Genomic DNA, 14,858 nt, shown 5'->3' on the forward strand with positions numbered 1-14,858 from the left:
CATAGAGATCCGAGGCTGCGGCACCCGGATTGGCAGAGCTCAGGTAAACCACAGAGGTAATGTGTTGTGAGAGTGGGAGAATGTGCTGGTCAGCAGCGCTTCCTTGGCAGGACACTGACCCCATCCAGCCTGGGCAGCGCCATCCAGGGACGCCCGTTGTCCTCCTGGCTGCGAGGGTGCCGGTGGTCACAAGACGCCACTCCTGCAGGTCCCTGGGAATCTACCGCTTGCCCCAGAAGTACCATGGCCAAGTGAACTTCTGCCTCAACGCTTGAGTGAACGGCTTTCAGCAGGCTTAGTCTGAACACCAGCCCAATGACCACCAGGTACTAAACATCTCCTTAACTGGAAAAGGGAGAGGGAAAAGAAAGCCAGCCAGCTGCTGGAGCCCACTGTGTTCCAGTGTGAGAACTACTATTCAGTTGGAAGGACACACACGCGCGCACACACACACACGCACACCAACACAGTCCAGTTAATTCAAGTCTCCTTTGGTTGTAGAAGAGTTAAGCCAGAAGCTACCCAAGGGGAAGGTGTCGAGATGGGTCCCGATACAGCTACGACACCCCTGCCTCCGCGCTGTGCAGCCAACACTACAGGCTTCAACTTGCAGCTTGGCAGCGCGTCCTGCTGCTGGGAAGACCAGGTATGATGCGAACACGTCTGAGGCAAGGGGAGAAACAACTGCTCAGTCTGCTGGCTCATGGTAATGACAGACGTCAAGAAGAGACTGGATGGAAATCTGAAAGGGAGCACCACCACCCTGCCAGGGTGGTGCTCAGCACCGTGGGGAAATCCACTCAGCCCTGCTCTGCTATTGCTGCTTTATAGGTCACAACGTTTTCAAGTGCAGGAAACACTCTGCATGTCCTGTAACACTCCGCATGTCCTGTGCTAAAGGATTAAGACACAAGAATGTTAAAAAAACTGCCAGATGGCTTCTTCCAAGATGTCTCTTCTCCCTGTTTTCCTTCAGATTCCCCGTTTCTCAGGCCTGGCCAGTCGCAGCTTTGTACAAAAGAGCCTGAATGGATATTGCCTATTGCTGGAGGAAACGGCACCGAGCAAGTGCAGCAGGCTCCTCTCCCAGCTCAGCTGGAGACGATACCTGTCCTTCAGTGAACCACACACACAGTGCATCCCAGCGAATGTACGGACAAACCTCACAAAGCAACACCCTTGCGGGGACAGAGACCCGGGCAGACAACAGATAAACCCTTTCCCTGCTTCCACAGAGTCCAGCAAGGGCATACACTGCTCACCACCTGATCTCCAAAACATCTCCAGTCCCAGGGCAGCCTGACCGATCTGCTTCCTCTAAACACAGTAACAAGAGCAAGGCCCCTAGCTGTACCTGGGAACCCACCTACGAATCAGACCTGGAGCTCCAACATGCTGGATCAGTAATGTGACCATTTCAATGGAACTGGAGATTTTTTACCCAGAGTGGACTCTTTATTTCAGCTTTACCATTTGTAAAAGGAAGAGGAAAAGGTCACGGATGCTCTCTCCTTTTGACTGGGCCACACTCAGACTTAAGTGAATGTCCTTGCTCATGTCACAAGAGAATATGGATGGGATGTGCATGGGTTAGGGGCTGGGTTCAGGGAAGTGAATAAAAAAAAAAAAAAAAACCAAAACAAAACAAAGATTCCCCCTCCCTAAACATTAAAAGACTGAAACCTGCCTCCCACATTCACCAACCTCACTTTGGCTCTGAGTCGGCCAACTCACGACAGACAGAATCCTGGTTACGGGCTAGCGCTGTGTTTTGTTCAGGCAAAGGGTCCTGCCCCCGAGGAGTCTGTGCTTTTCCACTCAGCCAAGTAATCTGGTCAATTGTCTGAATGTTCGTGACAAGCCACTGCATCTGCTCCGGGGGCACCGGCGCTTCCCTGGCTGGCCGAGGGGTCTGCTCAAATGCACGCAATCTCTCTGATGTCCAAGGGGTTTGCTCTGCGGGGGCTGAGGCCACTTCCCAGCTGGGTTGAAGGGTTGGCTCTGGTAGTTTCTCCGCTGTCCGAGGAGACTGCTCTGCAGGCGTCAGGGCTTTTGCGGTGGGCCAGTGGGTTTGCTCATGTGTCTGTAGTTTCTCCGTAGGCCAAGGTACCTGTCCGACATGCGTCACCACCTTCCCAGCAGACCAAGAGATTTGCTCACCAGCTAACATGGTCCTCTCTTTCTGCTGGGGACTCAGCTCCACAGCTGGGGCTCCTCTCTCCTTCGGCTGAGCATTCTGGTCAACGGGCCGCAGCGCCTTCTCCGACAGCAACAGCCTCGGAGCCGACGCAGCTGGAGGCTTGTCCAGGGCTTGAGGCCGAGGAGCCACGGCAGCAGCCAGCTTGTCTGATGCCTGAGGCCACGGGGCTGTGAGACTGAGAGGCCTCTCCAAGAGCTGAGGCCGAACCACCATGGAGCTGAGAGCCTTCTCCGGAGGTAAGACCCGCAGGGCCCCGGAGTCAGCAACCTTCTCCGGAGGCAGGGGCCGCAGCACCCCAGGGGCCAGCGCCTTCTGTGTGAGTGGGATCCGCAGGGCCCCCGAGCCAAGAGCCTTCTCCATGGGCAGGACGTGCGGTGACCGGGAGCCAGGGGCCTTCTCCAGAGGCAGGGGGCGCAGCGTGCCTAAACTGGGAGCCTTCTCTGTGGGCAGGATCCTTGGCATAACTGAGGCAGGAGCCTTCTCTGGAGGCAGGGGATGAGGTGCCCCAGAGGTGGGAGCTTTCTCTGCAGCTGGGACCCGCACTGCCCCAGAGAAGGAAGCCTTCTCCGGAGGCGGGGGTCGTGGCACAGCCAATCCAGGAGCCTTCTCCATGGGCAGGATCCGTGAGACCGGGGAGCCAGCGACTTTTTCAATAGGCAGAGGCCACAGCACCCCAGGACCAGGAGCCATCTCCGATGCTAGGACCTGCGGCACCACAGAACTGGGAGCCTTTTCCACAGACCGTGGCTGCGGACTCTGGGCAGAAGCTTTGTCCAACACCTGAAGCTGCTCGGCCACAGGAGGCTCGTCCACCGGCTGGGACTGCAGCGTCCCCGCCGTGGCGAGAAGTCTGTCCGACAGTTGAGGATGCAGGCATTTTGTTGGGAACTCATCCAGCAGCTCAGGCTGCTGGGTCCTGGAGTCAATGAGAGACTTGTCCGATAACCCCAAAACCCCAGGGGTGGCAGGAGGCTCATCCGACAGCTGGAGCTGCAGGGCACCAGGAGTAACAAGTGACTCATCCGATGACTGTGGAGTTCCCGGAGGAGATTTGCTCGGCAGATGAGGCTGCGAGGCATCACTGGAGGACTCGTCCAGTGGCCACAGCACCGCGTTGGTGGGAGGTTTGTCGGGCTGCTGAGGCCTCAGCGCTACAATGATGGGTTGCTTCTCTGACTGCAGCTTTAGGGACAGGGCAGCCTGGGGCCTGTCCGATGGCTGCAGGCAGAGTGAGAGGGTGGTGGGAGGTTTGTCCGAAGGCTGCAGCCGGAGCGAGAGGGTGGTGGGGGGTTTGTTGGATGGCTTCAGCCTCAACGACAAGGTGGTGGGGGGTTTATTTGACGGTGGCAGTCTCAGTGCCAGCGTGGCGGGCGGTTTGTCTGGTGGAGGCAGCCTAAGGGCCAGGGTGGTAGGGGGCTTGTTTGATGGCTGCAACTTCAGGGCTAGGGTGGTGGGGGGCTTGTCTGAAGGCGGCAGCCTCAGTGCTAGGGTAGCGGGGGGCTTTTCTGGTGACTGCAGTCTGAGGGCCACAGACTGAGATAGGCTGTCCAGAGGCTGAACACTCAGGTCTGCAGTGTCTGCAGGTGGCTGCTCCGGTGGCTGGGTGTCCTCGCCATTAGCCAGGGCTTCTATGGGAGGCACATACTCACGAATTTCTCCTGGCTCCAGAGGGTTAGGCCCACAGGGATCATGCTCTGTGCAGCATAAACGTCCATCCAGCTTGGAGATGAAGAGCATGCCTTCCCGGTGCTGCTTGCAGAAGGACCTGGGGCACATCTCACAGAAGGAAGCTGCTTCCTTACCGCACATATCACACTGATGCCACGGGCACTCCCATTTTCCTGTAGCACAGACACAGGAGAAAAGACATACTTTAGGAGTGGTACAAGGGAAGAGACAAGACCTGCTGCACTGGGAGTTCAAGGGAGAGGGGGAACACCCCTGCGATACTTCCATACAATTCTACATGTCCTTCTCAGTTTCTGCCATAGCTCCCAGGCTTGACAGGCAGTTAACAGGAACCTGCTTTCTCAGAAGCAACAAGGGCAACGATAATAATGAAAAACACAAGCCACACCAGGTCAGACCAAAAGCCCATCTGGCTCCAGCACCAACACTAACCAATACAGGTACCCAGAGAAGAGCAGACATCCCCAGCTTGCACATCTCCTTGGCTCTGATTTCCACAGAAAACAGTGGTGGTATCTGTGTAAAATACATCCAGTGGACTTTTAAAGTAGATTCATCAGGTTCATTTAAGTCTCTGTTAATCCTGGCCCAACAACTTCCCTTCCCATTTATTACAAAGAAGAAGCGAAAGTGCAGTGATCACAAGGGCGTACATTTCTATTTGTCTCTATACCCTTAACCTTTGTGTAAGGCCATAATAAAAAGAACTGCTTATCACAAAATAGAGCTGCACCCTGAAGAGCTCCATGTCCACGCTGAATCTCTTCACCATCAATATCAACACCATCACAGAGGAAAAAACCAACATCACACTTCAGAGACTGCTGCTTCTTTTCACTTGTAGGTGACCTCACTGGTTCATCAGCCCTTTGGTCCCCCAGCCAAAGCTGATGCTGCTGTCTTCTCACCAGTTCATGGACATAAGAACAGTGAGACCATTTGCAGCCGTGGACACCAGCTGGGCCAGAGCACTTCCCAGCCTCCCTGAACCAAGCCCAGGCATCTGTAGCTTTGGCTACCAGCTCTTTCGAGGGAGGCTAAAAGTGAGCACGGCTGCACCATGGTGCTGAGCAGCTGTGAGCATTTCTCCATGCACTTGTGCAACACCAGCTTTCCACTCCCCTCTCTCACGCTGCTTTTCCCCTGGGGTTGAAGACATGTAGCATGTTTTTCCCTCCTTTGAGAGCCAGTCCAAGGCTCCTGTTCCAGTCTCAAAATATGTACATTCTTTTTCTCCATCTTCTTCAATTTTCCAGCATCATTTTCAGAGTGGGAATGATTAACACTACACATGGTTTTCTCTTTTGGGCTTGTGGTGCTGCAGCACAGGCTGTCGCTGCTCTCCTCGCACCGTCAGCAACCCAGTCAACACTCACTTTGGCCACTGGAAAGGCTCTGGGACTATTAATATAAGAGGCCATTTGTACAGTGGGAAAATAAAATAACTCAAAACCTGCCAGTATGCTGCAGGAAGGATAAATCCTATCAAACCACTCTAATGGTCTTTGACAGGATAAAAGGCCTAATGAATACACAGCCTCTCCAGAGACAGCCCAGAGCAGAGGAGCTCTTGGAAGTAAGATCACACAATTAGTAACATGCAAACAAGCAGGAAATTCCAATTACTTGACAGCAATGCCCATGGCAGAAGAAACATTTGAAGTAAAAAGTGCTGAACCTTTCATGTCCTGCATGACACTCTAAGGAGCAGGCTATGAAAATAACAACCTACATGTCAAAATTGTAAAATGGCTACAACTGGCCGAAAAATATTCCCAGAAAACTGCTATTAATGGTATTCTGGCAAACTGAGGGGACATTTCCAATGATGTCCTTCAGCAGTCCATTTTAGTATGTATTTTGATTTAAATTTCTAGAAGCAGAACAGCAAATATTCTTACAGAAATGGGTAGATGACAACAAGGCTGTGAGGAACTGCAAAAATCTGGTTAGACAGGCTCAGAATTTAAACTGGACAGATGTTCTTGCACCAACAAAGTGCAATTAAATAAAAACCAGTGCAAAGCAGGACTGCAGGAGGAAGAAATAAAATAAATGCGTGAAAAGGATCAAGACAACAGGACTCAAGAATGACAGGGCAAATCGCAAACATCATGTAAATAAATTATTTTTGAAAAACAACTCAAATCTCATTTCCTGAGATATTTTATGTAAAACATAAAATACAATTATTCTGTTTTGTCAGTGCTAATAAGGCCTCAACTGCAATACTGTTGAAATACTCTTATTACCACAATTTAAAAAAATGTGTAGGCAGGTGGGACACAGTCCAGAGCAGACCAAGAATAACAGTTTTAGAAAATAATAGCTGCAAAGAAAGGCTGTATTTGTGTAAGCTGGAAAAGGATCAAGGAAATAAAAGTCTCTCATTTATCTCCCATCCTGTAAAAAAAAAACCGCGGGTATCCGAGAGATGGCAATCCTTTGTTTTTTCAAGACAGGCTGTTAAGAGAAACTTTTCAAATGGAAAGCAGGGGAACAGGCTAAATGCTGGATTCTCCTTCATTGCAGACTTTAAAGCATGGGGAAACCTGCCAGGATGTTACAGTGCCCTGTCTCTGCACACAAAAATAGATAGAGAGGTGATACTCAGGACTCCCTCACCCAGAATGATGATGTTTCCATAGGAATGACCCGTGCTCCTGCTGGCTTTCACATTGCTCTGTTACAGCATTTGTTCAATGAGCAATCCAAGCTGTATAAATGCCCTGTTCTCCCCAAAACTTAACACACACACACACACAATTTCTATCATCTACAAAATACGCTACCAGCCCTTCTACACCTTCTGCCAAATTACAGCTAGAGGTGCTGAGCGCCCAGCTCTGGCTCCCCACGGCGTGCTGACAGAAACACTCTGTCACAGCAACTCTCCTGGCAGTCACCACTTGGTTCCATGTTTCTCAGCCTGTCTCCAATGTGCTCAGAAAATACTGTACCGAGCTGCATAGAGAATTTCTAATTATGACAATGCTTACAGTATTAAATCAAAATATTTACAGACCCCTAAACAAATTACTTCAATGCAATTGCTTTTATTAACCAAATTTATTATCTTTGCAAAATCCCCTAAATTAGGTTTGATGAGTTATTCTACCCAAAAAATTGTCTAGTATTTTTTATATTCTTACCATTTAATTCTTTAGGCACTTGATCTTGTATCAGCTTTTCCATTGTCCTGGCCTGGCAGACATGGGGCTAACTGGCCTACCAAGACTCAGGTCAGGCTTTTTCCTTTTCTGAGCATTGGTTAAACCTGAACCCTTATTAAAGTCCCAGGAACTCCTTTAGTAACCAAGACAAACTGAAACAACAGAGGAAACACTCCCCTCAACCAGCTCCTTAAGAACTTTTAAATGCAACTTAATCTTTTCCTCTACTAGATGTTACTTTACACCTCCTGAGCTACTAATCAACTAGAAACTGTTTTATCACTCATACAGGGAGTCCATTTCTTTCTCTGCACTCAACGAGAAGTACTTTTTGAATATTTTTTTTTTTTCAAATTTCTGCCCTCATTTCAATACAAACTAGGATATGCTTTGATACTGTTCTGTTCCTTAAGTATGAACTCATGGATATTGAGACATCTAACACATTTTTCTCTTAACTCCTATCAATTCAATCGTCTTCAACTTTGGGAAAACAGCCTGAGGAACCAGCATCTCCAGCTATTGTTGGGACTGTCCTCTGCCAGGCCCCAGGGATGGGGTCACCTCACAAGAACCATTTCTTAGACAAAGACCAGCTTGCCCTTCAGCAACCAATTCATCTTTTTGCGGTCAGTGGGGTGCAAATCAGGGTGAGTTGTGTCGTGTGGGCCACAAAGTCTGTTCAAAGTGAGAAAGGTTTCTCTCTGTTTTAAGACGCTGTGAAGTGAGTGCAAGGTGATGAGCAGGCCCTGGGACACCTCGAGCCATTGTTGTGACCCACACAGAGCCCAGCCATGCGGAGCACTGACCTGCAGGTCTCTTGGTCAGGTTGAGGCAGTCCGCGTGGTACACCTTGGGGCAGCCTGACTTCTTACAAGAAACTAGCTGCCCTCCATCCCCACAGCTGAAACACTCGTCCTCTCGCTCCTTCATCACCTCCGCTTGCGACCTGCGCTTCATCTGTGGCCGTCTCTTTAGCTTCTTGGACTTTTCCTCGGTGAGGTTGGGTTGGCTCTGTGGGTGAGACAACATGAGTTAATGCAAGTCTCTGTCCCTTCCATCTGTTCCCTCCCTGCCACAGTGGAGGTAACTGCACCGCTGCAAATAAAAATTCCACTGCCAACTATACCTGAAACATATGTAGCATCTCCACAGTGCTTCTTAATATTTGGCAATTGATTTACTAAGCAAACAGTTCTTTTTTCTTTTGGAGAAAGTCTGGAGGCCTGTTACAAACGTGATATAATACAACTGCAACAGCAGAACAAGGAACCAGGGGTTGCCTGGCATTGCTGAGCTTGTGCCACCTCTCACAGACTCTTCAGGTCCTTAGTCAAAGCAATCACATCTCCTTGCACCCGTGAATTCCACAAGGAGTGTCTCCCAGGCCTTCCTGCACTTTTTGATGTTCCTCACCCTTCTCTCCATTTTCAGTCTGAATTTATTTGTGATCAGCTTAGACCTTTTTGTTCCTGTGTCAACACTGCTCTTGTTCTGCAGTTTTTCTCTCTCCCCAGAGTGATCACCGGGACACCCTCCTCACAAACCAAACACTTTCACAGTCTGCCACCTCAATCTTCCTAATGGATTCGTAGGGCTACAAAGATGACTAGGGTCCTAGAACATCTCTCTTATGAGGAAAGGCTGAGGGACTTGGGTCTTTTTAGTGTGGAGAAGAGAAGACTGAGGGGGAATCTGATCAGCGCCTATAAAAACTTAAAGGTTGGGTGTCAGGAGGATGGGGCCAGTATTTTTTCAGTGGTGCCCAGTGACAGGACAAGAGGTAGCGGGCACAAACTTGGACATAAGAAGTTCCATCTAAACATGAGGAGGAACTTCTTCACTTTGAGGGTGGCAGAGCACTGGGACAGGCTGCCCAGAGATGTGGTGGAGTCTCTTGTCTCTGGAGACATTCAAAACCCACCTGGACAGGTTCCTGTGCAACCTGCTCTGGGTGGACCTGCTTTGGCAGGGGGGTTGGACTAGATGATCTCCAGAGGTCCCTTCCAACCCCATATCATTCTGTGATTCTGAGATTTTCTCTGCTCCTGCTGAGTTTATTTCTCCCAAACACAAGTTCCAGAATTATACACTATTTCAGATGACGCCTCACAGGCCACGTACACCATCAATACTTCTCCAAAAGAACAGGAAATCCCTCCCAAAGTACTGCCCACATTTGCCTTTTTTACCACAGCAGCTCAGTCCTGCGGCAGCTGAACTGCACAATAGCTCCTTCTCCATCATGACTGCTTGTCCACGACCTTCTCATGGCAGATTTGCTTCTGCTGTTACCCTCCAGGTGTCATACTCTGGTGTCCGGAATCTCTGAACTCCAGCCCATTCCCACTTATACTCAGTTATTTCTCTGCAACTGCCCCATCCTCCCACACTGATAACATCTGACATAGTTGTGTGTCATCACTACAGTTCAATTACCAGGCTTCCAACAGCTGTGTTACAAGCAGTAATGAAATAATCACAGCTGGTCCGGAGATTGGCATCTAAATGGCTTAAGTGCTCTCTTCTCTGGCCTAAGGCTTCCTCCAAGGTTGACCCCCCTCAAGCGAGGTTCTCACACCACTCCTAACCCCCTAGCATGGGTGCTTGAAGGCTGAGCCTCCCATTGTACCAAACAATCAGCTCCACAAAGATGATGACAGCTGTCCCCTGGCAGTGACCTTATCAAACCACTGTCAGTTTAGTTTGTCTAAACAGACATGAGCTAAATTTTATGTCATTTTCCACATATCTTCATGTCTAAATATGCGTTCTCCACATAGAACACCTCTGTGTGCTGAGACAATGCCTACGAGATTATTTTTGCATCCTTTATTCCGCATAAATATCGGGCGCTATTTCCATCATTCTCCTATCAATATTAAAAACAAAACCATCAAAACACTTAAAAACCTTTGTCTCCAGAGCTACAATTTCAGAATTCGGCAGCGGTCCTGCCACCAGGGAGTTACATCTCTCGATTGTTTCCTTCCCCTTCAGATATAGATACTTCTGCTTTCATACCATCGTTCCCATGGACAATGGGGACAAGTCAGGCCTTTCTTATCGTTGAAAATGCAGGCAGTGAAATCACTCCACCTAAACTATTCCACCTATTCTCAGCGCCTAGTACCTCAGCCATTTAATTACAAAGGGAACAAGAAAAACCTTTCACAGCTAATTTGAATGTCTAAGCAAGGTCTAACAGCCGGACTAAGCGATTCCCACTTGCTCACTGCAGCACAATAGACTCCCAAGCTTCTTCCACACTCCCAGATAGAAAGGTCACTTTTAAGAGTGAACTTGAGTATAATCAGCGGAAGTTTTGTCTTGCTGTATCTTCAGGAAGCTTAAAAATGCATCTTATTGTGGGATTAATTTGAAAAAAAAAAAAAAAATACCCCAAGGTACTGTTTTCTTGAGTATTGTTTCTTAGCCCGTCTCATCAAGATGGAATGAGTCGCCTCAGGCATCACAATGGAACATTAATGCCAACTAAAGGGCACCTTTCCCTGATTTCCATCATGCAACCTGTAATTTCGGGGCAAAAATGACAGCCGAGCCATGTGTAACACAGGAGCAGCACAAAATCAATTGAACTTTAAATCTCAACCCAAAAAAGAACTAAATACATCAGATGTGTAATTCACGTCATCTGTCAATTTCTGAAGACTTTTTTTTCTTTTTATCATAAGTTAATTTTTCTGCAGAACTAAGGTCTCTGGAGAATTCATAAAACCTTCCCTATATATTGACAGGGCTAAACAACTGTGCTGCTGGAGCTTTTAACCCTTAACTGTGGGTAACCAAGCCACCAGTATCCACATGCCAGCGCAGAGGGATTACGGGCTGATTTGGTGAAACTCTTGGAACAAACCAACAGCTGAGACATAGATTTAGCTGGGGACAGCTGGGCACTCGGCAAACTGCTCCTGCTATTTCCTTTTCCCAGTGAGAACCAGCTCACACAAGAAGGTAACTGGAATCAATTCCTGTTATTACAACATTACAGTTACAGCATGAAGCTCTCAAAAGTCATTGAGGTCTAAAAGCTAGTGATTTTTCTACTACAGATATGGCAAATTTCTTATTCCTGCCTAATATATGCACTCCAGTTGCTTAACCAAAAGAAGGAAAAAAAAAAAAAAACCAGGAACTTTCTTATTACAGCAAAGATGGTGATGTAGAAGCTTTCTGCCTCTAAAGTGACTCCAAGTCTGAAGGAATGTGAGTTTGCTGGCATTCTGTGCATGCTCATGATTTACTTGGGCCTTTTCTCTGGAAAATGGGCTACACCGTGGTTTCTTGGTTATATGATGGAAGTCTTTCCCATGCCTGTCCTTTGCACCTCTAACATGATGGAAACTGTCATGCTAGTAAGCAGGAAGTCTGAGAAAAAAAAAAAATCTTTCATTTACTCTTTTGTTATAAAATACAATTTCCTAACAGTATTTATAGCAACTCTAATAATTCGGGTCTAAGATCTGCACTCTCAGAATGAAAACTTGGATATTCAACTCAATTCAAGTGGTGTTTTCATGGCCATACTGAAAACAGATTACCCTTCCTGAGATGTCTGCAACAAGTGATAGGTATCTATGCAAAGAGGTGATTTAGAAGAACAAAGGCTTAAAGGGGGCATCATACCTTTGGCCGCACTCCTAGGAAGCCACTGCAATTTGGGGCACCACATTTACAAACGGTCTTTCCATTTCCCAAACACTCCAGGTTGTAGTTGAAAGTCAGTTCAGTCCCTGGCACAAAAGCAGATCAAAACCAAGCAAGTTGTAATGAACTACGGGGCAGAACATCTTACTGCTGAAGTAAAAGCACTTTTGAAATATAACAACACAAGCGACCGTCACAACTGTACAAGGATACCAACTATTAATCTCCCCACGGATCTGTGCGGATTGAAAATTCAGTGCAACCCCACACTCCTACCACATACTACAACCACAAGGGCATTCAACCCCATGCTGTAGCACACTTAGTTCCATTTCTTGACCCTGTAAATGAGAAACCTCCATTTACAACATGGATGTATGTGTTTCATTATGTCAGTGCTGGTGTTAAGTCTCGTGACTGCATATGTGAAAACAAAAATTAAATATCTTCCCAGGGAGTTACAACCCCTCCCTTTTCCTTACAGAAACTCTCCCGTGCTTTTAACTGCAGGTACTGACAGAGGGGGGTTCCTTACCAGCTTTGATATTTACAATTGCGAAGAGCCCAACCCGAGTATCACCATTCACACACCATTTCTGAGTCTCACAGTTTGGCTGGCAGCAATGGTTCATGAATCGAGCGTAATTGCCCTTTGGCCCAGCATCAATGATTCGATCCTGGAATTGCAAGGAAAAAAAATATCCAGAAAAACACATTTAATAAACCATCATTTCCTGCTCAAGCCGCCACAGCACAGGTACCAGGAAAGCATTAATTAGTAGTGACAACGATTACAACGGAGGCATCTGATTGATGAGGCTTGCAAAGCACCTCAGTTCATACGTGTTTTAACCAAGCACAAGGGACAGGTGTCGCTGTGCTGCCTGGACAACCCACACCAGATTCCACACACTGATGTCTCCGGTCGGGGCTGGCAGATTAAATGGCAATACAGTCTCCTGCACAACATCACCTTCCTCTTCAAAGACAGATGAGCTCCTGAAGAGCCAGAAAAGCGCTACTGCTGCTTTCTGGGAAGTCAGCTCTCCCTGTGGGGTTAGTACCAGATAAACACTACACCAGCACACTTCCAAGGCAGCATTTGCGGTTCCAGACCCTGATTTCTGCTTAAAAGCAAAATATCAGTTCCTATTTCTTGTATGTCAATGTAGAGAAGGAAAACAGGAACAGTGTGTGATGTGTGAGGTACACTGCTGTACGGTACACTACCAGTTTTTAGACATGTCAGAGAGGAGAGGGCAGCTGCAACTGAGATTTGGTTTTGTAGTAACGGGGAAGATATTAGCACTTGGTCTTGTCCCTGCTCCCACCCATCAGCCAGGAGAACAAGACATCAGTGTGAATTTCCAGCAAGAAGAGGGGAGAGCCAGAAAGCAGTCACATTGTTATCCTGACCCACGCTCGAAAGCTTCCTCTCATGCCTGCTTTCACGGACTCCTTCTTTTTAAGGTTGAGTGACGGAGTGTGGAAAGCAGCTGACAAAACTACTTACCTCTAAAAGCCCGGAGTTCACACCAACAACCTAGCCCCCAGGACCTGCCGAGGAGTCTGTGGGGGTAACAAACTCCACTTCTCTACTTAGACCAGCAAGACCTGGGATCAGAACTTAAATTAGGGTCTCACTGTTCCTGATACTTGTACAACTGAGGACTGACGCCTTCTCTGGGACACATCAGCCCAGTTCCGGACTCTCCACGATTCAGTTGCTGTGAAGGGTCCTGAGGTTACTACATTCACCCTGTTACACTGAAGCAGGATCTATGATCCTCAGATAACTACCTCACCTCTTCTGAGCAAACTCCAATGAAGTTGGTTCAGACTTTGCTCCTAATCCTAATATCCAACCTGAAACTTCTGTACTGCACATTACGTCCATTCTTTTATTCTTCTCTGCAGTGTAAAAGCAGATCAGCTAATCAGCAACTCTTGGCACCTTTTTACTTGCTGGAGAAGACCACTATCGAGCATTCCTTGCCATCATTTTACTTCTGTATAGGATCCTGGCAAGATAAATTGTTTCCACATACCTTATCCAGTGTCAACATGTAGAAATTGGTGATGTCATGCTCCTGAGCATAGCGGATTCGGGCTCGGCACTCCTCTTCATCAATTAGCTCCCCAACATACTCATTAACAAATTCACCCTGCCAGGCAGAAAATAACATGCTGATAAGATGAGACAAATTCCCTCCAGGATGGAGGGACATCCACTTTTGTGCTAGAACTTAGTTCCTGTTTCCTTTGTGGAAAAATTTCTATAAAAATCTTCCTCTGTGCTTTGCAGCCCGTTTAACCTATACTCTTCACTAAGAGCCCCGAATCATACATCTGTTTCACACACTCAACAAATAATTTTAAATAAATTAAATAAAGCAACAATGGCCCTCAGATTATTCTTTATGCTACAGAGAGAATTAATGTTCAGGGACAGCATAAAAGTAAACCAGAAGAACAGCTCTTTGCTGCAAAGCTCTAAGCACTGCACTATTGCATTCCGGCTGGAAACAATATCCCTTTGGGGACCAACCACACTGAGCAGCACGATGCACCCAGGGCACCTGCTCCTGTAGTGAATCCGTGGAGTTCCCCTGCAGCGAAGCACACAGAGACCGCGCTTCAACCCTCAGAGGGAACACCCCAGCTCTGCTCCACCGGGGCTAACAGGTGCCTCCATGAAATGGCTGAGTTTTGCTGTTTCCAGACTGTCTGCTGAAAGCAAAACACAAGAGGCACATGGAATGGCAGAGAGATCCTTTAACCTGCATCACAGCAGGCACAAAGCCTAAACAGGATGGACTCACATCTTTCCTATTGCTATCAAGACCTCTTCCATGGCATGCTGTCCCTACTCCCTTCTTTTTCACACATTCTTCTCCCACTATGCTAATTGGACTCTCTTTCACTTCACCCTTTCTTAGCTTTGGTGTTCTCTTTGGTTTAGCATTCTTCCTTCTTCATTCAACGTAGACATATGTCCACAGAACATATATTCTCTGGATTTAAAAACATATATACAAGTGTTTTAGCTGGAGAGACCAATTTCAGCAATAACAACACCCATTGCAAAATATTACCCTTTCGTAAGAGCAAAGCCCTGGTTTCAGTTT

At 47.6% G+C, this 14,858-nt stretch overlaps 1 protein-coding gene across 1 annotated transcript in view; it reads right to left on the reverse strand.

Annotated features, from left to right (window-relative positions):
* Positions 1–1,434: 1,434 nt before the first annotated feature.
* The window catches only part of NSD1 (nuclear receptor binding SET domain protein 1), a 58,247-nt gene continuing 44,823 nt past the window's right edge, over positions 1,435–14,858 (reverse strand). Inside the window, exons 18-22 of the mRNA XM_074156344.1 lie at positions 13,779–13,895; positions 12,266–12,407; positions 11,710–11,816; positions 7,872–8,076; positions 1,435–4,041 (exon numbers count right to left, since the gene is read on the reverse strand). Of these exons, the coding sequence (XP_074012445.1) occupies positions 1,706–4,041; positions 7,872–8,076; positions 11,710–11,816; positions 12,266–12,407; positions 13,779–13,895 (2,907 nt within the window). The 3' untranslated portion in view covers positions 1,435–1,705. The remainder of the gene's footprint in view (positions 4,042–7,871; positions 8,077–11,709; positions 11,817–12,265; positions 12,408–13,778; positions 13,896–14,858) is intronic.

The sequence above is a fragment of the Numenius arquata genome, chromosome 11 (assembly GCF_964106895.1).
Source record: "Numenius arquata chromosome 11, bNumArq3.hap1.1, whole genome shotgun sequence".
In the NCBI taxonomy this organism is placed as follows: domain Eukaryota; kingdom Metazoa; phylum Chordata; class Aves; order Charadriiformes; family Scolopacidae; genus Numenius; species Numenius arquata.